At 38.9% G+C, this 24,181-nt stretch overlaps 2 protein-coding genes and 1 long non-coding RNA gene across 4 annotated transcripts; 1 reads left to right on the forward strand and 2 right to left on the reverse strand.

Moving 5' to 3' along the window:
* Nucleotides 1–3,980: 3,980 nt before the first annotated feature.
* Nucleotides 3,981–5,229, reverse strand: LOC113225882 (DNA replication complex GINS protein PSF1-like). Its single transcript, XM_026458338.1, has 3 exons — nucleotides 4,914–5,229; nucleotides 4,668–4,732; nucleotides 3,981–4,582 (listed from the first exon to the last, which is right to left on the reverse strand). Exons 1-3 carry the CDS (start codon nucleotides 4,983–4,985, stop codon nucleotides 4,135–4,137), a joined length of 585 nt encoding a protein of 194 aa, XP_026314123.1. The 5' UTR covers nucleotides 4,986–5,229; the 3' UTR covers nucleotides 3,981–4,134.
* Nucleotides 5,230–6,273: 1,044 nt separating this feature from the next.
* LOC113225869 (NF-kappa-B inhibitor cactus-like) lies at nucleotides 6,274–20,196 on the forward strand. Of its 2 annotated transcripts, XM_026458325.1 has the most exons (6): nucleotides 6,274–6,683; nucleotides 8,456–8,784; nucleotides 16,014–16,102; nucleotides 18,004–18,237; nucleotides 18,570–18,704; nucleotides 18,885–20,196. In XM_026458325.1, the coding sequence occupies exons 1-5, from the start codon at nucleotides 6,379–6,381 to the stop codon at nucleotides 18,693–18,695; spliced, it is 1,083 nt and encodes a 360-aa protein (XP_026314110.1). In that variant the 5' UTR covers nucleotides 6,274–6,378; the 3' UTR covers nucleotides 18,696–18,704; nucleotides 18,885–20,196. The 2 variants fall into 2 exon arrangements, with proteins under 2 accessions (XP_026314110.1, XP_026314111.1); XM_026458326.1 differs by lacking the exon at nucleotides 18,570–18,704 and having other exon boundaries at nucleotides 6,283–6,683.
* Nucleotides 20,197–21,372: 1,176 nt separating this feature from the next.
* LOC113225875 lies at nucleotides 21,373–22,430 on the reverse strand. Its single transcript, XR_003310053.1, has 2 exons — nucleotides 22,174–22,430; nucleotides 21,373–21,672 (listed from the first exon to the last, which is right to left on the reverse strand). It is a non-coding gene; the product is annotated as an uncharacterized LOC113225875 (long non-coding RNA).
* Between the last annotated feature and the right edge of the window lie 1,751 nt (nucleotides 22,431–24,181).

Genomic DNA, 24,181 nt, shown 5'->3' on the forward strand with positions numbered 1-24,181 from the left:
GTATAGTCTTAATTGTTATGACCAGGAATTTGAAATTTAGCCAGAAAAACTTGTATTAATATACCTAATCTAAACACAATTAGCTTAAATGCAAAATTTCGTACTCGAAAATTAGTTTTTAGTTTGAATGAGATGTTGTTTGTGACAACTGCTCCCTCTGTTACAATTACCCCTAAAATATCTGTTATTATATCACAGATTACAATATAATAATGTTTGCAGACTGTGTTCTAAGGAAGGGCTTGTCCGTAAACCTGTGCTTTTATTCTTAGCACTTCTCCTCTGCCTGCGGTGCAAACGGAATTGTAAACATAATAATAATAACGCACACACTCAAAATAGCCCCGCACTAGGGAAACCCTGTGTCGCAGGTGCCATGGACACACACATAGACAACCACAAATTACACTCAAACTTACGAGAGAAATAAATGTAGGCCATACAAATATTTCTCCCGGCCTGGGTATCGAACCCAGGACCAGGACCTTTGCATGGCCGTCCGGCATGGTAACCGTTCGACCACGGAGGCAGTTAAGGTAACAGAAGGTATCTATTCGTATTAACGATACTGGAGCATTTTCACAATGTCCAAATTAATTTTAATTTTTTTTTAAATAATATGCTGTAATTAAAAGGTGTGTTTTTTGTCGTTTGTGCTGTGCATAGAACTATTTAATAAGTAAATAAACAATTTATTTATTATATATCTTAAAACTTTAATATTTGGACTTGGTGGATTTATAAAACAATATAAAAAAATATTATTTAAGAAATGCTCACAGGGTCAACTGTAACAGTGGGTCAATTGTAATATCACAATTGCCTCCGGAATATATGTTACAACTGCACCACTGGACGTATTGGAGAAGAATATTCATTATCTTCAAAACTACGTAAAATACATACACACAATATTACACACCACAATACCACAACCTTTGATCTTTTAGAAATCTAGCTATCATCTTACACATATAAATTCTTCGTTAAAAGTCCAATAATTTGTGTTTAAAAATCAATATATTCTTACTTTGAAGACATGGAAATACAAAACGACCTACAACAGTCCATCGCACCACGCGCTGCCGGCGGTCGACTAAATACAAGACGGAACGTGTCTTAGGAGTAAGTACACATGCCAGCAGATCAAGCTACACATTGACGTATCTTGTTCCGTTGTTCTGGACTCGATTATCGAACAAAAATATGTAGTCCGATGTGCCGTTGTCCGTACAATCACACGCGCGTAAAAACGACTGACCGTTTTCGAAATATAGACAATATTTCAATTGCCCCCTGTTACTTTTGCCTCCGGTCTACACTATAAATTGTAATTATAATATTTTTTTTTATAAAACTTTCCCCGGTGAAAACACCATCATCATGTTAAAAATATAAATTTTCTCTTCCTAAACAGAAGGGTAATACACTTCTCGCGGACAGGTATACCTTCTCGCGTATTAAGCATCTTCCTGATTTTACTAGAGGTGCAATTAAATGAGAAAGTGATAAAAAACCCTTTTCCAACTTTATCAAAGGCCGAAAACACTGAAAATAGACTCTGCCCTAGTGGTTGAGGTGGTAAATGATTGCTATTGCGATTGTTAATACTTTGCCGATAACCGCGGCATTAAATATATAAAACATGTTTTGAACCACGTCATTGGCTTCGTGCCCCTACGCCAACGTTCTTGGGAACAATGAAGGTGTGCAGCAATAACCGCCGTATCTGTTGGAGAAATTGTTATCTAACAATGATAACAATTTTCAGCCACGAGGATGCATCCTCCAAAGAAATTTATGAAAAATGTTATGAGGAAATGGAGATGATTAAAGAAGATGCTATAAAAGTTTGTGAATTCTCTTGGTGTTCGCCGGCTCGTTTCATGCCTAAAGCTAACGGCAACTCACGCTTTTTCCCAGGTTAAAAACGCCTAAAGACAGACAACTAACAATGTCGCGAATAGATTAACTGCTTCAATCACAGACCATATTGGCTTCAATCTACAAAAAGAGACTGTTACCGTTACAAAATTTCAGAAATTTAGGCAAATATAACGCGAAGCAGCTTATTCCTTATCATGGTCGAAATAATACTACTCCGGTACCTGTAGTACCCTTGCAACAAAGTAGCCATACTCGGCGAATGAGAACGCTTAACTTCGAGTTGGACAAGCAAGGGGAACTACTTTCGCCAGTCCATCCAAATTCAAATTCAAATTCTTTATTTGCCAAGTCACAAAGCTCGTAACATTTAGCACGTCAATAGTAGGTACAAAATATCTTATCAAAGTCATTTACTACTAACATTTAATATTACCTATAACTAACGTACACACTCAACATACATTTTAACTGCCTCCGTGGCCGAACGGTTACCATGCCGGACTGCCACGCAGAGGTCCCAGGTTCGATTCCCGGGCCGGGAGAAATAGTTGTATGGCCTACAATTATTTCTCTCGTGAGTTTGGGTGTAATTTGTGGTTGTCTATATGTGTGTCCATGGCACCCGCGACACAGGGTTTCCCTAGTGCGGGGCTATGTTGAGTGTGTGCGTTATTTATTAATGAATAATTAATGAATAATGAATAATACTACTAGAACTAAATTCAAAGATTTGCACAATATACACATAAATGAAAATATTATTTAATAATAATATATTGTAATGAAATAAATCGCTTAAGTAATAAATCATTAATAGATACATTAAATGTTATAAAATAATGAGCATTTTTTTGAATGCATAAGGTCAAAATATTCTTTAACTTTATAGAATGCATTTTCAATTAATTTTTTTTTGAATTTTGTTTTGAATTCTAATTCGGGCAATTTGATGACGAGGTTCGCTCACAATGAACTGCAAAAGTATAGCATGTCAATCCCTAGACGAAGTTCCCGAATTTCGCCAGGACCACTCGAACACAAATGACATGGGCCGTCAGCTCTTTAATGTACATAACGTGGCCTACGAGTGCTTACAGATGTGGCGAATGCGCCGTGAACGCATTGCATGTGCGTTGTGCGCGCGTTGCTCGTATATTGCAAGCGCGCTGGTCGCGTACTGCATGCGTGCAATTAAATACATGTTATTATACAAGGCGAACCGAACGGCATGCGAACGATCGCACATTGTCATGCTTGTATGCAGCTCGCGAGCCTTTAGCAAACAGGCGCATTCGATCTGTACTCACCCGCATGCAAGGGTGCGATATATGGTCATAATGAAAGACACCCAGTAACGTCCGTCTTAGCGTCCTCATCCCCACGAGTCCGAATAATCACTTTTCAGGAGCGCGCATCTTTCTCCGAGTTCCTGTATGAATAGTATTTACATGAAGTTGTACTTTATGGAAATGACTCTGCCCCGTTTTAACAATAAATACGCACAGTTCAACCAACAGTTTTATTTCATTCAGCCTGCTTAAAACGTATTTTATTTTGTTCCAGAACGACACTGTGATGAACTTAGACGGTGAGTTGATTTTTTACATTTATTCAAAGTGCCTTTAAACATGATTTACTGGTAAGTGTTGTGAGAAACACAAAAGGCAAAAGATTCCATTTGCATTTGTAGAAATTACAGGCACATGAGGCACAATGTATGTCTCAGGGTATCGGTGAAGTGCCATTCAGAGCTTAAAACCACAAAGATCTGAGGGGCACTGCCACTGCGCCCGTCGCCCTGATACATAAAGTTGACAAGTCCCCTGTACCTGTAATTCAGTAACAGCAGAGCTCCTTGCTAGCTCCTTGTGAAAGAGTTCATCCAAGGAAATACTGCCACCTTACCTATTTCTGCCGCCAAGCAGTAATGTTAACAATGTTGTGTTTCGGTTTTGAAGAGTATGGGTGCTGGTGAAATTACAGGCACACGGGTCTTGTCGACTTATGTCTCGAGGTGATAGGCGCAGTGGCAGTGCCTCTCAGATCTTTGTGTTTTAAAGCTCTGAATGCACAACTTGTTCATCCCATCACTTGGTTTTATTGTCACATATATTATGTTTTCTCACTTGGATTGTATTTTTTATACATTAACATTTTAGTAAACAACACTGAGCTTTGAACAAATATGAAACAATTTATGTATGAAAACTGTACATTGACATACCACTTTAACTATTACCTATTAGACTATACAATCTGTTTCAAAATCCCTTGTCTTATCAAAGTTTGACACTCAGAAGTGGGTAGAAAATGTCTACTATTCTTCTTTAACATTATCACATCACCATCTTCTAACTCTAACTTGCCATAGTCTACAACACAAAGCACTTCAATGTATAAAGATTTCGGAGGCTTTAAGTTTTCTGTTAAGTCTATGCCACTATAGCCGATGTCTTGGCCCAAAGATCTCATGTAGGAAGCTAAATTTGTGGAATATTTTGAGAACCAATTGTATTCATCATCTGAAAGTAATTCTCGTACATCAGGTGGTAGCACAGAACCAAATTCCCAACGCAATGTTTTGATCTTCTCCATCCGAGTGTACAGGTATGCCAGTAAACAACGCTTGTTGCGTTCCAGTGCGGAGTGTCGTACTTGTACTGCAGCCCAGAGAGATCTGTTTTCTGTAGCATTACTGAAAAAGAACAAAAAACAATTTAAGAACGTTTTTCAACATGTTCATTATGTAGAAAACAATAATGATGCCAAATTATACTCACGCGTCATTCATATTCAGCTTGAAAAGCAGATGCATTTCTTCTAAAATTTGCCGGATTTTCTCATCCTGAAATGTAAAATATTATCTTGGATAACATGTTACTAAAATTACCAGTGCCATTAGTAAGTTCTTAATTCTCGAATGCATTAATTTAAACTTACCTTATTATTTATTTTGCGACATATTGTAAGAATGAAACAAAAATAAAAACAAAACAAAAAGGCTGTATTACAAAAAATTTACTTACATTAAACTGGTCAATAGTGTCATGATTTCGCTGTGCTTCTTTGAGTAATTCTATTACTTTGTCAGCGAACATTTCTTGAATTCTCCCTAAAAACTGTTCACAAACAATATTATTTAGACAAAACAGGCAGTTAACACTTTTTAGATTGTGTTGGGCTTTAACATTTAAGAGTCTAACATGTCACAGAAGTTTTATGCAAACACTTCGCACAATCACTTTACTGGCTATGCATAATAAAAACACTAAATTTATAACGGCGCGCGGTCTAAACTATTTAAAAATAATAATTTATAACTCGTAGGCGAACTGTGCACGATAAGGCATCAGAATTTATAAAAATATAAAACATCTGACAATTGACACTAAATTAACAAGCAGCTGATAAAATTCGGATACACAACAATTACTGTTAAAATCCGCCAAAGTTGATTGTAAAATGGATACTAAATGGTGGTGTTAAAAAACCATTAAAATTCTTAGCAATTGCCATTTAACAAAAATGCCAAAATTCATTATTACTGCAATTAACTAAAGTATGTACCGCAATATAGAGAGGATCTTTATTCAGTTTGTCAGATTATGTGACGCATAATTGTACTTTTGATAAGTCTATCTTTATCGAATGTAAGACGCGTTTAAATCAATAATATATACTACCTAAGGCTATGAGCAAAAATACTGATTTGTGTAAACATAGACTCAGGTTGTATTTTGTAATTCTGGCGCCATTCGTTGAAAGCGCGCTGCGCTGGTGACAAGAACTAACAAGAAAAAAGAAGAAAAAAGAGAAAATAATGTTTGAAGAAATGAAATGTAAAAAATATCTACTTTTCTCTTGCGATAACTTTATATAATTCTGCCGTGTGGATAAGGATCCAACTAAGAAAAAATAAATATATTTACAGGTCGGCCATTTTTACTGATACAGCAATATACAGAACAATATTTTTGAAAAATGTCGCTTTCAACTAACGGCGGCAGATTTATATAAAATACAACCTGAGTCTATGTGCACACTGGAAATGGCGCGGGCGGATTAATATTCTTAGTCATGTAATGACTAATGTTATTAATCCGCCACACCATTTCTAGGGCATGTCCTTCCCACTAACAAAAGCGCACAGAAGGCGGCGCTATAGTCGCATTCGCCTCGTAAATTGGACAGTAACGCCCCCACTTGCATCAGTCGGAAATTGAGCTGCTTAAAGCGTTAACGTGTGCTATATATGTGTATCCGAACTAAAAACATTTCGTCATCGTAGAATTTCCAGTTTTCCACTCGTAGGTTTGCTTCTGCGTTGGTGATTATTTTCAATCATTGCGCACGCGTTTTTGCTTTAAATCGGGTGTTGGTTCGCGACGTTAACTTTTTATCAAAAGATGGTTCTGTGCCGCTAGCTAGTTAAAAACAAACAGTTATCGTATAGTTTATCGTTGACCTTATTCATAGTGTAGTGTTACAAAAATGAGTGCCAACAAGGGTTTTGATACGAAAGTCGAATATGACGACAACACAGACTCGGGCTTCCTGTCGGGGCCTATCGACAGGCTGCCGGATCAGGTAGAGGAGGAGTGTGATAGTAAAATAGTGGAATGTGAGCCTGACCCGAATGATTTGGACAGCGGACTGGACCTGTGCATCTCACAGCGGCTGGACTCGTTGCATCTTGAACACTCGACGCCCACGGCTCTGCCGCCGCCTAAGGTCACTGTTACCGAGGAACTGCCGCCGCTCGCCATACTCTTCCAGCAGGACGACGACGGAGACACGTAAGTCATTTTTATGCATTCAACCTCGATAATTATAATTTCTAATCATTCGTAAACTCCACTTCAAAAATTCATAGACACAATGCATAGACGTTATTCTCAAACGCTTAATATAAATATAGCTTAATAAATCCAATTGGAATATCTATTTGTTGTTTTATGAACATCTGTGTTCTTTCATATAGTAATATGTAAATCCCTTAGAGAAACTTAAGGAAAAGCATCAATGTACATAAGCCATTAATTTACATATCTCACATACAAAATCCTAAGTATTTTTTTTTACAATATATGATTGTTAGGTCTACATACAACCTATGACATTTGTCCAATCATGTTATTTAATTATTCTGATAACTTACATGAGAATAAACCACGTCAATACAGACAGTCTATCTGGTTTTCACAACTGATTACAATAGAGGTCATGTGGTTACACATTATACATTTCTTTAGATTAAAACTATATTTAAATTGACCTACACTTGCAATTATAGGGTAAATACATTTGTTGAGTGTGTGTGTGTGATATAATAATCAAAGATGGGTGCTTGAATCCACTTAAACTTAATTTATTTTCACATCTTAGACTATTGCAAGAATTCTATTTTCATATTTAATGTTACCTTACATTTGTTAAACTGGAATTCCCTGTCATTGAATTAGGTTTTTGTTATCATTTTATATTAAATTGAAAACCAATAATTTGTCAAATATTCCTTTAATTAACAATGAGGTCATTATCATTAGAGAAGTATAAGAATAGTTATTGGAATAAAACATCATTGTTAGTTATGTATCTATATTATGTAGTACATTAAACTAACTATTTTAAATAAAACTAGAAGATAGGACATTACATACAAACAAATAAATATAAATGTGAAAGTAAACCGCTGAAATAAATTTGATTTGAGGAGCCAGCAGGAGGGGATGAAAGTTTGTATTGAGAACCAGTCATTTCTCAAGTCAGCAGTACAGTAGACTACTCGAAGTACTTATGTATGTACTCTATGCAGATGAAATTGCAGGCACCAATTGGTATGCTATTTGTTTTAAAAATTGCAAATAATTCCATGAAAGAAGAAAATGAAGCAGATACGTAGGTACTCCTTTTTCATGTCTTTTTCTTATACTTCTTGCAAAAGAACAAATAATTTAACTGTGTGAATGATTTTTACGCACAAAAAATCTTTCATAAAATACATTTAAATGACTGTTAGTTGTTAAATCAATCATCCTGATAATTACTTCCTGCTCATGTTAAAAACAAAATTGGTGTTTGCTTACTCAGAGAATTATATTAATATACACTTGTATGTATATGTATTTATATTATGTGTATTTGTATATAATGTTAACAGGCAATTAGAAAGAAATATTATTGTATTATTTTGTAGTACACTAATTCCAGTAGCCACTGCTGGAGTAGATGGTATCTGTCTAACAGAACAAAAGAATTATTATGATATTGTAATAATCCACTGATTGAGTACATAAATTAGTTGTCAAAATATGGAAGACCACAAAAATGTAAAGCAACTAAGTATTTTTAAATGTCCAATGTCATTATTGGTCATTATGTGGTTGGTCATAATGTTATTAAGAATGAACTATTTGTATGTTCAACTGAAATGTATCAAAACTCTGACTTTTCATAGTCATTATGTTTCTATGAATATTCCGTCCATTCATTCAATTATTCCAAAAGCCAATGTATTGATCAACCCATGCCAAAGCAGGCAAGACTATATAAAATACCTATTTCACAGACAACTACACATTGCCGCAGTCCACGGCTGTCAGAGATCAGTCAGCACGCTTATCAGGGTGTGTCCAGACAAATACTGGCTGGACCTGCCCAATGACTTCGGGCAATCAGCGCTGCATCTCGCCGTGACGAGCGGCAACGCCATCGTCGCCAGGATGCTGGTGCAAGCCGGAGCCTCCCTCGGTGTCAGAGATCTCGACGGGAACACGCCCATTCACGCCGCAACAGCCGCCAAGCATGTCGATTGCCTGCAGGCGTTACTAGCCCCCATCGACAAGAACAGTGTACCTAAGCAGCTTTTAACGATACTGAATTTGAAAAATTACGATGGTAAGTCACTTTCTTTTTTCTGAAGCCCTTGTGTCTGTTTTTTATTTAAACTCTTTCTGCATTACTACTTCTACAATACCTATTGAACTTAAACTTTATGAGGTCGATTCGTTCGTCGGTTCGTTCTAAAATTAAGGGTACTTAGTGCCAGTGCCAAAGTTACATGTATTCCTCACCTTTAGCACCACGACGTTCACGTACCGAGTCGTTAAATAAAGTAATATTACTACGTACGAGCACTGAGACGCGTAAAAAATTATCGTCTCATCTGTTCATTGATTTTATCAATAAACCTACGACGATGCTCATAACGGATACGTTGAGCGAATGTGGTTTGCCTTCGTCGGGTGGCATTGTCCTAAGAACATCCGGCGATTTGCACGCAACGATATAAAAAATACGGAGACTCTCTAGGATGTAAGTGTATTGAATGGTAACTAGGTTCATGAAATGAAACCAGTTTACTCCTTGACGGCACGCAGCGCGGCGTTGGACATTGTTTACGTGTGAACACTCGCCGCCTGCGCCTGCGCTTAGGCCCGTGCCTCTCAGTGACGCGCGCCAAGGTCTCAACTAAGCTCAATGCCAGCCCCGTCTCGCCTCTCAACACCATTGACTCGTCGCGATTTTGTGAAATATTTCAAACCGATTCTATGAAACGGCTTCGATGGCGGCGGCCCCACTAAATGGTGCGGAATTCCCTGCCTGTGTAAATTACATTAAAAAGACGTTAACCAGTCTCAAGATATATGTTGGCACGTTCGGTTTTCCCAAATTATTATTCGAACATTCTCGCAACGTTCTAGCGTCAAGCGCTATTCGTTATAAAGCTTTGTTGGTTGGCGTTGTCTTACAGATCTAGTTGACCTCACAGAATAAGCCGTGTCTGTAATTATACTTTTCAGATATCAAAGTTGTTTGACCGGGGCTTTAGGTATGTTCGGTTGCCTGCGGTGGGCTGGGTTTTCCCAGTGATGATGTGAGGAGGGTCGCGTAACGAGCACGCTCGCTCGCCGCGCGGTGAAAGCAGCTGCGGCGGCTGCGTGCCAACTCGCTTGTTCAACACATCTCGGGATACCCGACCGATTGTTCGTCCACTAATTAATGCGCTGTTACGTGTATGTTAAGCAGTTGGTTTTCCCGCAACATTTCAATATCCAATAAATGTCGCGTTTTACATACTCATCGCATTGTGCTTTAGACGCAGATAAAGGATGTTTAAGTAAACACTGGAATGTAGGTCGCAAAAAGTAAACTCCACAAATCTGGGAACGATTTAAAAAAATCATAGTAAAAAAGCATAAATGGAGTGTGGCGGTGAAGGAAAACCGCAGCCAGCCTTAAGCGCCTCGGTAATTCCGCGAAGGGGCTAGAACAATAGTCTGTGTGGCGAATCTGGGGTTACCCCGCGTGAAAGTGCACTGCGATGCATTAGCCCGCGCGGAATTCCCAAATGGTACTTCTATGCGATACTGTTACGTGACGCTACTTTCTCTCGTCAGATGCGAATCGCCGCAATCTACTACGGCTCCCACTTGTTTGAGATCAGTGTTACACCGCTGGTTTAACATTTCTCAAAGATAATAGTTCTAAAATTAACTAATGATGTGGTCAAACCTGTTTCCAAACGAACACAGTTATTTTTAGAAATCGTACCGGATTCACCACGTTACCAAAGGATTAATGATCACTTAGGTATAAATGTTAACCAGTGATTAAAGTGACTGACAAGTAAAAACCATAATTCGGATAGCTTGCAAATCACTGGGACTTGCGTCGTTGGTATTTCCACAAACTCAACGGAACGATTCTTTCGCGCTCACAATCTTAAGCCGCGATAAAACATTCTTAATTTCAATTGCGCTTCAATTTATGTATAAACAGTATATTATGTTATGAATTGCCCCCTCTTAGCAATGTACTTAAATTAATCGCTGTCTTACGAACGAGTTTGCGAACAAGGCATGGCGTAATTTAAACAAAATCATCGTAAGACAGCCGATTTGTTCCTCCCTCATTATCAAATAACGAATAAGGAAAAAATCATTGGAGGTAAACAGTATGACAAGGCCATTAGGGAAATAAACACGGCTAGTGAAGCGCAAAGGTATTGTAAACGAACCGAAAACGGAGGAAAAAACGAGAGATGACTCTCGGACAAAGGCAAAAGATAGCCTTAGGTCGTTCTTGAGTGATGAGCAAAAAATGATCAACAGCGGACGCTCGGTGCGTTGTATGTTGCCGTTAAGTAATTTCACCGTCTCGCTATCAGATAATGCGGCAAACATTCGCTGTGGGGTTTTCCAACACCTGACCTGGTTGTCCAATGTTCCGGCGTAAAAATGTCAACGTATCACGTATGATTTCAATGACAGTGGAAATACATACGTTAATTTCGCAATTGTAAAACAAGTTGTAGGGAATACCAGCTGTGGACGTTAAACCTCTCTCGTTTTGTGGGTTTTATTGTGTTTATTCTTTGTTACACTAGACCATTTCGGTCGTTAGTATGGCTTTAGATATATGCACAGCCAGAGACTGTGTATGATGTAATATTTAATTAAATTTTTCCTGTGTTGCCGATTGCTAAAGCAAACAAATCTTAACAAATGATATAACTAAAACGCAAACAGAAACAGAGCCGGGAAGATTTGAGTGGAGAGCGTTTACGCACACGAGATAACAATAAATAGATCCCATTTGCAGTAATTTATTGAGTTGCTTTTTATGGCGACGCCAAGTCTCAGTCTTACTCGTGGCAACTTGGCATATATTGGTGTGATGAATGAACAGTGAAATCAGTTAAAATTGCCTTGGTAACATCTTAGTTTGAATGCGAGGCATTAAAACACGGAAGAGGTGAAAATATACGAGCGGGCCATATTGGCGAGAACAGCGGCGCGGACGGGCAGCGCAGGCGCAGGCCGCAGAGTTGACCGGACCGTGCGCCACATAGTTGGGAAAACCCCATCGCCCGTCCCGCGCCGCACCGCCCCCGCCGCCGCCTGACCTCGCGTCACACAACCACTATTTTAACTCCGCACATATTTCAAGCTTCTCGTATTGTTTTACCTATTTTTATCGCCGGCATACTCGCCGCACTACTTGTACTTTAGTGCGCTTTTGACATTTAAATTATTTGACTATGTTACGTACTTAAATATGTACGTACATAGTTACTATCATAGAGATTACGCAACTCCACTGACTGCGTAGTTTTGTATTTGAGAATATATTGCAAGTTGTAATTCCCTTACCATTAAACGTTTATGCAAGACTTTAGATTACTTCCACGTGGAGGATACATGCGTGCATGTGAGCTATTATATTGCACCTACTCGTGAGGGCGGAAGCAGATGCGGTCAATGAATGATTACACACGCTTTTTGCAACCTCATTGCATTCTGCTTAGTGCTTGGCAAATTCTACGAATGAAACGAACGTTATGAAAAATCCTCATATGTATTTATTTAAACCATAATTTCCTTGGGATTCCCAGGTTCGTTAATACTTCTTAGGCAACCGCGTGACGCAAGTGTGAAATTTAAAAGATACATATAAGTAATATCGGCATAACTTTATTGTGTTTGCTGATTACAAAGATCAGATACAGCGACGTAGTGCCCAAACATGACATAAAACAACCACTTATTCCGCAAACATTAGAGATCTGCTCTGGTGCATATCTACTATCTTATATTATAGAAGTACTACTTTCAATGTCAGTTGGCAGCGTTATTCAAGATTTACGTAAAAATCATCTCCACATTTATACAATGAATAAATGGGTATTTTCGAATCACCTACATGTCTGTCCCTAAAACACCAAGGACGCTTGAGCCGCGTCTATTTTCGCCTTCGTTTAAATAAACTTGGAGTGCCGCCAATATCGGCAATCGATTATTGATGAACGTGCACGTATGATATATTGAAATTTGCTTCAATAAACTTTTTAAACATTCTATCAATTACGTCCTTTGCGAAATTCAATCGGCGTTTAGTTCCACAACTTAGATGCTATTGAGAGAGACATCCAATTGAATATAAATTGTATTTATCTACTTTTCCTTATAATAAGTATAGACGTGGGTATTGTTTAAAAACAATCATTTTTATAAGAACGTCTAAAAATACATAAAAGTTGGGAGCAAGAATGAGTAACTGAGGCGTTCTTCATTTGAGTACATTCTTGTCATATTATCCTCATCTATCACAAAAAACCACACTCTCCGTGGAAACCTTTACAGCGTAAATGGCAAACGGTAAAACCGTATGGCGCATAGCTTGGCGAGTACATCGCGTGTTTTCCTCTACTCAATCAAAAACCTATAGCACTCACGTTGGAAATTAAGATGACGCGGCGACTCGAAGAATTAGGTTTACAAACACTCATTGCTAAACCGCAAGATTGCGGAACTTATCAATCAGTTCATATCATTTCGTGCCGACCATTGGTCGAGACAAATGCCAGAGCGTCGTCGTCGTAACGTGTGTTATCGAATTAATTTCACAGGCATTGCGCAAGAACACTAGATTTTAAGTAAGAAAAATGTATTCCTAAATTGTTTCTTTGGTATGAATAAGTTTGAATCTAGAATCTCGAGCCAGAACGTAATAACTATAAATATATTCAAAACATTTAATTTTTGAGTTAACCTATATCAAAAAAAGGTGCAATCATTGAAAATTTTTATTTCGAAGTAAGACTATCTATAAATAGTCCTATTAACCTCGGAAGTTTGCCTTGTGCCTGAGGCAACTTGCTGACTCCGCGCTTCCTGTATGTACTTCGTGCATCCAAACAGAGACTTACTGAAAGCCTTGGCATTGACTTAACAATTCTTGTTTTTTTTTAATTATTGCGCGATTTATTTTATTGGTAAATTATTCTACATATACTCCATTTTCTAAAAGATTTCGATGTATTAAATTCATTTAATACGGTAAATTTTTTCTCGACACAGCGCAATGTAATGATTTAAGTGTTTTTATATATCACAATACTTATTTACAAAAAATGTTTAAAATAAAAGTAAGCACTAGTAAGGACATTCCTTTTACGTTTAAATTTATAGTTACAATTACAGACGACTTAGACCTCATCAAATCAAGAGTGAAAAACATTGAAAATTATTGTTTAATTAACTTTAAGACGTGAGTCCTGAATGCGTGCCTTCATTTTTCACACTTGTCATCTCGAGCTACAGCTCATGTGAAAATCGTTCTATCAATGCGTTAATTCATACATAATAAAGGTATACGTGGGATGATTATTGAAGCTGCATTAGATTGTACGCCTTAGGTACTCTCCATTAAGGCAAAAACGTCAGTTACGGCATTTACGGAGTCGCCACACTTATTAACACGGAATCAAGCTGATTCGGGCCAGCATAAAGCGGCAGATGGGAAAGCAGAGGATATTAAGTTTATCAACATGTTGTTGCAATTGTAATAATGTACTAATGCTCTGAAGACCGACCTTAGGGCATCACGGCGCGCTTCTCTCTACTACATTAAACATAAAATCCGCTTCGGTGCTCACCCCCGTCGTCCGCCGGTTTGCGCTGGCCCTTTCGCGTTAATAAGTGTGGTGACTCCCTTAGTGAGAAGAAAGACAGTATGTACGTTATTTAAATAGACATTATTTTAATGCATGAGTGCCTATGTGCTTGTTCCTTAATCAAGACGAATTAGTCCAACGAGTTTTCAAAATGGTATTAAGGCGCATGTTATTTTTGTGTTATATTTGTAGCTTAGAACGTTGAACTTTTATTTTTTGAAGCACTTGCGTCATTTTAGAACCGTTGATGACCGATGTGTTGTATGCAATAATTTTAGTTTCGATTTCATATTACTTTTTAATGACGCTGTTATTCACCGTCGTATCCTGAAACCGTTTTTATACTAACGGTATAATTAGTTAAGAAATTTTCGTTTATTTCATGTCTGGCTGTTCTGGTTTGTCCCCTCAGAGAACAGAATTATTTGCTCTGATATTCCTAGTCGCAAAACAGAGAAGTGTGGAGAGGGGGAGAGAGGCCTTGGCCCAGCAGTGGGACAGTATAGGCTTTTAAGAAAAATTCATATAACGAAGAAATATAACTAACCTTAACATAAGTATTACTCAACAATATCTTAACGTATAATCAACAGTACGGTCGGCTTAAATATCTGATTTAAATTCAAATACAGGCCACTTACGAGTGGAATGGCCCAAAGTGTAAAGGTTTGTTTTTATCTGTGATATAATTTAAAGTGTAATAATATATACAGTAAATTCATAAAATAACAAAGCAATGGCAGTTTGCCTTGCGCGATTCCTGGTCGTGTAACGGAGACGGAAAAACCCTTCTACGTACTCTTTAGTGGAGAATGAATCGTAACGGAAATTAATAACAAATGATATTTCAATTCTTTGCTGTTATGACTAAATCATTGAGTCATATTTAGGATGTATTGCTGTATGATCAACAAGATCGACATAGGCGAAATGTATTGATAATAATTCCCTCTGAAATCCCGGAATTACTGTATTGTATATTATATAATACAATTATGTTACGAACGGTAGTGTATTCAGAGTAAAAGTTCAGTTATTGTAGTATGGAACCCCTTAACCTACGGAGAGACGGCGAGTCTCTGTGTGTGTTCTACCGTCTTTATAATGGGTAGTGCTCTGAGGAACTTTTCGAACTGGTGCCACCGTCTCGTTTCCACCATCGCACCTCCCGCCAAAGGAGTAGAGTCCATCGCCACATCTTAGATGACTGGCATTGTAAGACCACGCAGGCATCTCGTTCGTTCCTTCCTCGAACCTGCAAGACGTGGAATGATCTTTCTCCTGAAGTATTTCCTTTGCGCTGCGACATGGGGTTCGTCAAAAAGCGTCTTTGCAGGGCTCTCAAAGGCTGGCAACGCATAGGCAGCTCATCTGATGTTGTAAACGTTCATGGGCGACGATGACCACCTCCCATTAAGTGGCTCCTCTGCTCGTTTGCCTCCTTCTTAACATAAAAAAAGTAAAGATATAACTTGTGAATTCAGAGGGAGGTATTAACCACTCTATTAGTGTATCTGGAAATTAAGTCCAAATTTCGAGTAGCCATATGAATGATAATCCAACTGAACTGTTTGTGTTATGCCCAAGCGCAGCTAATACAGCTTCCGGACAATCATTAGTATTAAGCCAAGAATTCTCACGTTTCTGAACTTAAAACTGTTTATTGCAGGTCAAACAGCAGTGCACGTGGCGGCGACGGCGGGCCACATTCAATCGCTGCAGACGCTCGTCTACTACGGAGCTAACGTCAATGCTAGAGTAAGTATATCTTAATACTCTGTCAAAGACTCGCACTGTCCCCTGCTACTCGCCCAATACGGGTTGGGAACTTCACACGTTTTCCAAGGGTTGTGAACTTTCCACTTGCAGGTTTGATTTTTTTAACAATACCAAGTGACGGGATGAACAAGTCGTGCGTCTGGTGTTAAGCGACACGCCAGTCCATAACAGTTGCAGTGCCACTCAAAGCTTTAAATCGCAAACATCTGAGGGACACTCCCACTGCGCCTATCACCCAAATAACGCTATTCCATGCAACACACACAATTTTTGGGAATGGGTTTGCTTATAGGTTGTTATGTAGACGTTCATCCACCGAGATCGTCCATCCATTGAGACCGTTGTTGAGTGAATCCGGTGCACCGGATCTTTAGGCATAGATACAAAATATATAGCAATATTTCTAACCGCTTTTAGAAATGATGATGTATACTTTTAGAGCTAGTTACAAATTATTAAAGAATAATAAAATTTTTAAGCGTGGTTGTAACATATTAAATACTAGTTTTAAGTAATTGAACATTCGTCTTTAACGCAATGACCTTATCGCAAGAAAACAGGTTCAGTATGACGTCACAGTAGTATGAGGTCATATAATGCGATGTAAACAAATATTACAATTGATTCATGGCGTTGATTGAGGCTGAAGATGGTCTGAGAAGTTATTTTATGCGCTTTTGTCTGGTCAGTTAAGTGATAAAACATTTTTTTTAAATAATTTTCAGAACCAAATGGCAGGTTGTAATTTAATGTGGAGTAATTAATATCTATTCTTAATTTATGCAGACATCTACTAGTCTTTTATTATGTACATTTTGTTAAACTTAGCAAATGCGCCTTAAAATCTGCGCCGTTAGTGGGTTAATCGAAATGATCGATGGCTGTCGACAAATTAAAGTAATACCGTAGTGTTAATAACGTACACGTATTATTAAGTACGTATACTTTAGTCATTGAATCAGCCGCTTATTATATCGTGCTTGCTTAATTTAGTTTTCCAGCTTAATTTGTGGCTTAGGTTTACGATTACAATTAGTACCACCACAGAATTAAATAAAGTATCCAGTGCCCACTCAAGACAACGGCCATTGTTAACTTGTCAAATAACTATTGATGCAGAAATCGTTGAAGTACTAAAGTGTTCCCTACGCATATGTTAAATAACGACAAGTCTGTCGTACAATCCGCACACTTAATAGTGACGTAATTGAATAGTCAACAATAGTTATTCACCTTGCGTAGATAGTGTATCAATGACAATCGCATTCCGGTCTCCTGCGTCGGCGGCGACTGCGGGAAACCCGCTCTAATCAACTGATAGCGTTATCTTCTGTACTTGGGTTTTCACTGCTATGTTTGCCCTTAACACTTTGTTAAAATTGCAGCATATGTTGACAAGCGATTGCTTCTTTCATAAGTAGTAAAAATGCGTATTGCAGACCAGAACAGAATAAGTAAGACGGGAAAAATAAATAATCGAAAAAACCAATCAATATAATATTCATTTAATCATCAAAACAATTGGCCAAATATCGATGACGTTATTACGTTGTAAGTTGTAAATCATGTTATGACCGGTACTAGGTTCACATAATTATCGTTAGAGGCAAAAATCTAAGTCCGCGGGTTTTTCGTATCACATGAGAATTGTTTTTTACCTGTTTACGAGTGTAAATTTAGGCTCGGCGGTATGTCGTATAATTTTTGGCGAGAATTGTGATGTTTAAGGAAAACACCCTTGTTTATTTGGTAATGGATATTGAGCGATAAAAATGTGTAAACAAATACAACCGGTTAGAAACGTTTTGAACACACTTCTAGAAATACAAACAATAGTATTGCAAGTCCGGAAATGAAACAGAAGTCGCGTTTGTGAACAGGAGGGGCTGGCGGGCTGGACGCCGCTGCACGTGGCGGTGCGACGCGGCGACCTGCGCCTGACGCAGTACCTGCTGGAGCGCTGCGCGGGCGTGGCGCCGCGCACGCGCGACTACGCCGGCCGGACGCCGCGCCGGCTCGCCAGGCGGAGCCCGGCCTTCGCCACCAAGGAAGGGGCCAAGCTGTTCAAGCCCGCCGCGGACGACAGCGCTTCGGAAACCGAATCCGAGGACGAGGTAACATTCCCATTTGTGTTTCGGTGAGGTGCTGACGCTCTCCTACAGGAACAAAATCATGCACGTTACAAGAAGCCCCTCTTGTAACGGTACATACGCGACGAGATCGTGACAAATTCACAGTGACCGCTGACTCTCATGTGCGACGCCAAGTTCGATATACCCGAAGCGTATGTTCGCAGCCAAAACTATAGTAGATTTGTGAACGTTTCCAACGGTAGTGGCGTGGAACATCTTGCGTGTTGACTAACTAAATATTTGAATAAGTCAAAAACATTTAGAGTAAAGCCAAACGCAAACTCGTAGTTTGTACAAGATTTCTTGTGGCTTAGGGCGACGCTCCGCCGAAACGGAGCAGGGTGGATCGGAGCGGAGCGGGGCGAAGCGAAGCACTCCCTGGCCCGAGCGAAGCGACGCGAAGCCGCCGACTGCGTCGCCCCAGGGACTCCACTACATGATAAATTATTGTACGTTCCCCTTCCGCTCCGCTGTCCCATCCCTATTTTCTGCGCCATTCTTTCACTTCTTTTTATCGAGGTAGTTTGTTCAACACGTAACGTCTGGCACATTTATTTTTTATCATCGTTGATATTTTTCTGACAAATTTCTAAATGAAAACGCTAATTAATGTTTTGCCTTGTCCACAGTACGACAGCGACGACGCTGAGAGCCTATTCGAGAAGATCCGTGGCAGCATGGCCGCGGCCGTCGTCACAACCAACTAGACGTCTCACTTGTGCGCCTGCGCAGGCCGCGAGAGCGCCAGAAGACTGCAGTACATCGCACTGCTAAAGGCTGACAAGTTACTTTAAACCCGGGATTGGGACCTACAATTGGCTTTTAACATCGACATTGGTGCTGCCATTTAAAATAAAACTTATAAATTCCTCGACGTGGCAACGGTCAAAATATAACTTGTCACCCTTCAGTCACATCACAAAGTTAAACAAACAGTAAAATAGAACAAATGTAAGCAATAGGAAACTGGCTAATATTGTAAATGAGTTTTATGAAAACGAAGTGGCCTATTTGTTGTACAGATATTTTGTAACGCGTATGAAAACTGAATTTGTAAAACAATGTTGTCCTTTTCATAATAGCTGAGTAAAAAGGATAGTAGCGTTTTGGAGCTGCGTAGGAAAGGCTAAACGGAGGCTGCACTGAGGCCTTACGGAGGCCAAAATGTCAATGACGACTTTGATTTGACAATGTGTCCTCTAGTAATCGCGATTGTCAATGACCTCTCGACCTGGTCCGTCTTGCCCAATGGATAAGATGGTAGACCTCTGATTCCATTGACGTCACGAAGACTCTCTGTATAACAGGAAATGTCAAAAATTGTTAAATATAAATATAGCAAATTGTAAATAAGTTTGTACAGAAATATAAAATGTTCCTAGAATGAGTTTATTAAATTTTTATGTGTTTTATTTTTCTGTCCAAGCTTCTTTATGTTCACCCTTTTGTATTCATATTTTGTAACAACAAATATGTAATATGTTCGATATGCAATATAATGTACGGTCAGTAAGAAAAGTGTTTACCACCGCAAGTCGAAACAAGGCATTAATTGTGACTTATCCGCCTTTTTTAGTCTTCTAAGAGATGCGTTGATATCTGTCTACAAAACATTTACTATAATTGTATAGTAAATTTTAATAATCGTTGATCTATTAAGTTGCTCTTAATTTAAAAAGTAATATGCCCTGTATTAAAATTCTATCAATTTAAGACTTATTATCAAAGTATGACTAGATGACGAGCTACGGTTTTAGTTGACTATATTCCGACCGTGAATTGGTAGTACACGTTATATTATCACTCGATACGATCCTGCCTGATATCGCACTCGATATGTGCTGTGATCTCGTGACGCGTGCGGGTTTTCCCAAACATATCCTCAAGTCCTTCTGAAAAGTAAATAACATTTAATATTCGCAACCGTTATTTATTAGAAATGTAACAGCTGTTTCAATGAAAGCGTTAAGGCATCCATTCTATGTGCGCTTGAATTGAAATGTCTAGATTGTTGCTTTTGCAATATTTCATTGCATCACAATGCGGACGAGAATTCGTATTAGAATATATTTAATAGTTTGCGCAACAAAATTAACAAAATATAGTGAAAAACGACATTTTCACAAGTCTTACTCAAACTTTTGAATAAAAGTTGCAGTTAAGACTACTATACTGCGAAAAAACTTTTAGTTTTAATGTACACATTGTAATCAAAATTATTAATTGATGTATATGTGACAAGTTTAGAGTAAATTTGTCTTCGAACACTTTAAACTGTATTACCATTTTGTTAAGAATAATACGGCCGATGTTTTGAAGCTATTTAATTGTAGGTATCCCTGTCAGAATAATAAAAGCTTCGTAAGAAAAAGCCAGGTATACTCCTGATACAGTAACGATACATACGGCTGCGTTATTCCAAAGAAAATATCTAAAATTGGATTTTGCACGTTATTTACCAGGTGACACTTGTCCCTGTACCATTTTAGCGTCAAGACACATTGCGATGCATGCACACGGTCGCGTATCATTTTGCGTCTAAACCGATATGATACGCGTTTTACAATTTATATGTCATTTCCTATAAGAAGTTAATCCACAGGGTGCTCTAAGGCTTTGCCTTCCATTGCAGGCACTTGGTACACGCTTCGATGTTTCCAAAGCTAAGTAAAAAAAAGTATTGCGAAGAATGTACGAAAGGCCTTATACCTACTCTTACTGTTACGTGTAAGATTAAATATATATTCCAGGGTACATGTTACGACATATTGTAACTATATTTACTTAAATTTACGTATTTATTACTTTTATGTATTGTTGCATCTAAAAAATATATTCCTTTATTCATTTCACAGTGTCATTTTATTTGATCCCTGATCACTGAGTTTGGGGTTCCTGACAAGTATCCTAGCGGTTTTTCAAGTTCAAATTTTTGTCTCGAACATTGAAGTTACTTAGGTATATCACATGATTGTTCTCCAATGGTACCATTCCTCAAACTTGAGAACCACAGCACCTAGATTAGGTCTGACTGTATTAAAAAAGTTAATTAATCGCTTCTAGTGTAACCTGGGTTCCCTACCTTTCCCTAATAAGGGTGAAAATAAAAGAAGGTAGGGCGGTTAACTGATTTAATTAAAAAGAGAAATGAATCCCAGGGTACATAAAAATTTATGAATACGTGGGCTCCGGCCTAAAGGTACGGATCGTTAGCACTCCCGGGGTTATGCACTCCCCTGGGTAAAGGCCGGCTGGAATGTAGATAGCCGGCGCCTTGTCGTGTCGGAGACGGAAGATGTTGAAGGAGGACTCCGACGGGAAGTGAACCCGGAACTGCGGCTGCCAGGCACGACGCGCGTCGCTTGAAGTTGGTGTTTGCCACGTAGTGGCCGAGGGTTTTAAACCCTAACGGAGTTCCTGTAACATGTTACAGTGCGGGTATACTGCGCTGCTGTGCACGCGCCCGTTGCGATTCCGTCCCGGCAGCTTAAGGAATGCTTTACCCAATGAGGGAACGCTTACGTATTAATCCTGCTGCCGGGAGAAATCACAACGGAATTTAAGCTGAAAAAAAAAAGGTTAAGTACTTGTGGGTAGGCAGAAGGCACCCACAAGCAAGAACAAAGCTACATAAAACGAAATAAATACAATTGTGAAATGACACGTTGACTAAAAGGAAAGTTCAAAAGGTCAAGTCACGTAAAACCGCGTGGCATCGCATGTGCCTTCGTTAATTACGCGGATTCATCAAAATTAAATAACTGGCTGCTGGATTGTTGCTGCCAGCCGTAAGGGAACGTATTTGTTTGACCTAATGATGTACAGGAACCGCGTAATTAACGAATGCACATTCCGCGACCGCCATTTTACAAAAATAGCGAATTACGAAAATAAGTGGTGTGGTATTGGAATACTCACCCGAATACGGGAACTTCTTATACTCACAAATTGTTAATTTCAAAAGCAATTGTCGTAGTTGCCGAAATGCGGATTTATATTTGCAAATTAAGTAATTAGGAGCGCGCGTAGGCGATGCCGGCTCGTGAGAAATGTGTGCGCGGGCGCCGTCGCAACTCCTTTTATATGCGAGCCGCAGAGAATCCACGCGTTCGCATTAGCACTCGTTAACCGATTATGTAAAAAAAAGAGGTATGTAACGTTTTTCGTTACACTAGTCGTAAAAAACAAGATATAGTCGTTAGCTGCTAAAATAAGCTTATTCCGGCGTGAATGGTAACTCTTACTATTCGCTAATGAAAAATTACAAGGGCGTTTGTTTGAACCGCTTAATTAAACGGCGACCTGACTAGTCAAATTTCAAAAACTTCAGCATGGTCACACTGAAATATGGGGACACACCGTTCACTGCACTAAAAACAATAATAATTATTTAGTCGTTCCTAGTCATAACTCTACTGTCGGTCGCTTCTGTTTAAACATTTATCGGAGGTCTTACTTATTTTATTGAAAGATACTTTAACGTAGAAAACCGTTATACGTAGTTATTGCTGCTAAGTATGTATATGTGCCAGACAACCACACCAATTGTCTGGTCTCAAACTAGGATATTTTCTGCACTATGAATACCGGAGCAACGAAATTCTGGGGCACTTCCCAGAACACCCAGACTAAAACCAATTTAAAAAAGTTGATTTCCAAATCGGTCCCACCGGGAATCGAAAACGGGATCTCCAAATCCAGCACTCGCAATATAAACCGTTAGGCCGCCGAGGTCGTCGAATGTGTAAAATACGGCGTAGTTTAATCAATCCTGGTCGCAAAATTTTACGCACTCTACTATTAATTAATTAACTAAAAAGTAAGTGTACTAATAATAAAAAAGAGGATAGTAATTGAATAAACACTGGCGGTGAGCGGTGCACATATTTTATTGTACGGCACTTACATTATCGCTTTATTCAAATTGATACTAACATCGCTCCGCTATCTCCAACAATGTCCGCTGTACCAAACGGCGCGTGCGCATGCACTTCCATTTGGAGCAGCGGATGACAATCGACAACTTGTGATCACTTGACAACTTCGTAATGAACCCATTTATGGAACCACCACAACCATGAACAACTCTGAGGTAATATTGCTAATTTGTTAAAAATCGATTTGATGATAGTAGGAATTTCGTAGAAATAATGACGTTCGTTCCGGCAAAATCTTCATTACAAAGTTGTCACGTGTTTACAGCTAAGAAATAATTAATATCTATATATAAGGCCGATTACACACGGCGCTGCGACGGCGACGGCTGCATTTTTTGCCGCCGCAAAAGTTGTGGTGTCATGCCGTACCACTAGTGGCGCGGCTGAAGCCCAGGCGGCGTGATCAACTGAAATCGTACATTAGTAGAAAATTGCGGCAGCGCTCGCCGCCGCCGCCGTGCGTGTATGAAAATATGTAAACAAATGCAAGGGCGACTGCAACTGCGACACCGCCGCCTGTTGTTAGGGCGCCCTGTGTAATCAGCCTAAAAGACACGTGGTGTGCAACGGCAACATGATGTAAATATAAGGAATGATGTAATCCTATTTAACGTCTATCTTTCTGGTCTGAGTTTGTATTATAGTAACACTGGAATGTTAAATACACCGTTCACATATCAAAGTGCGGTAACTATTCTAGACGGAATCATTTAACCTACCGAAAAAACACATAAAAAAAATAAAAATACCTTATGACATTGCTCAACAAATTTGTGGTCGTAAAAGACATTCACACAATATTAAGGGTCGTATTCTAGAACTCTACTCAATGCTCAAGTCAGGATTTGAGTATGGTTTAAAGCGCTCGAAATCATACTAAGTCCCTGCCATTAGGGTCGTATTTCCAGTGCTTGTGTTTCCAGTGCAATCCTGACTTGAGCATTGAGTAGAGTTCTAGAATACGACCCTAAGACGCACAATGAAGTCAC

The sequence above is a fragment of the Hyposmocoma kahamanoa genome, unplaced genomic scaffold (genome assembly GCF_003589595.1).
Source record: "Hyposmocoma kahamanoa isolate Upper Pololo Valley unplaced genomic scaffold, ASM358959v1 179, whole genome shotgun sequence".
Taxonomy (NCBI): Eukaryota; Metazoa; Arthropoda; class Insecta; order Lepidoptera; family Cosmopterigidae; genus Hyposmocoma; species Hyposmocoma kahamanoa.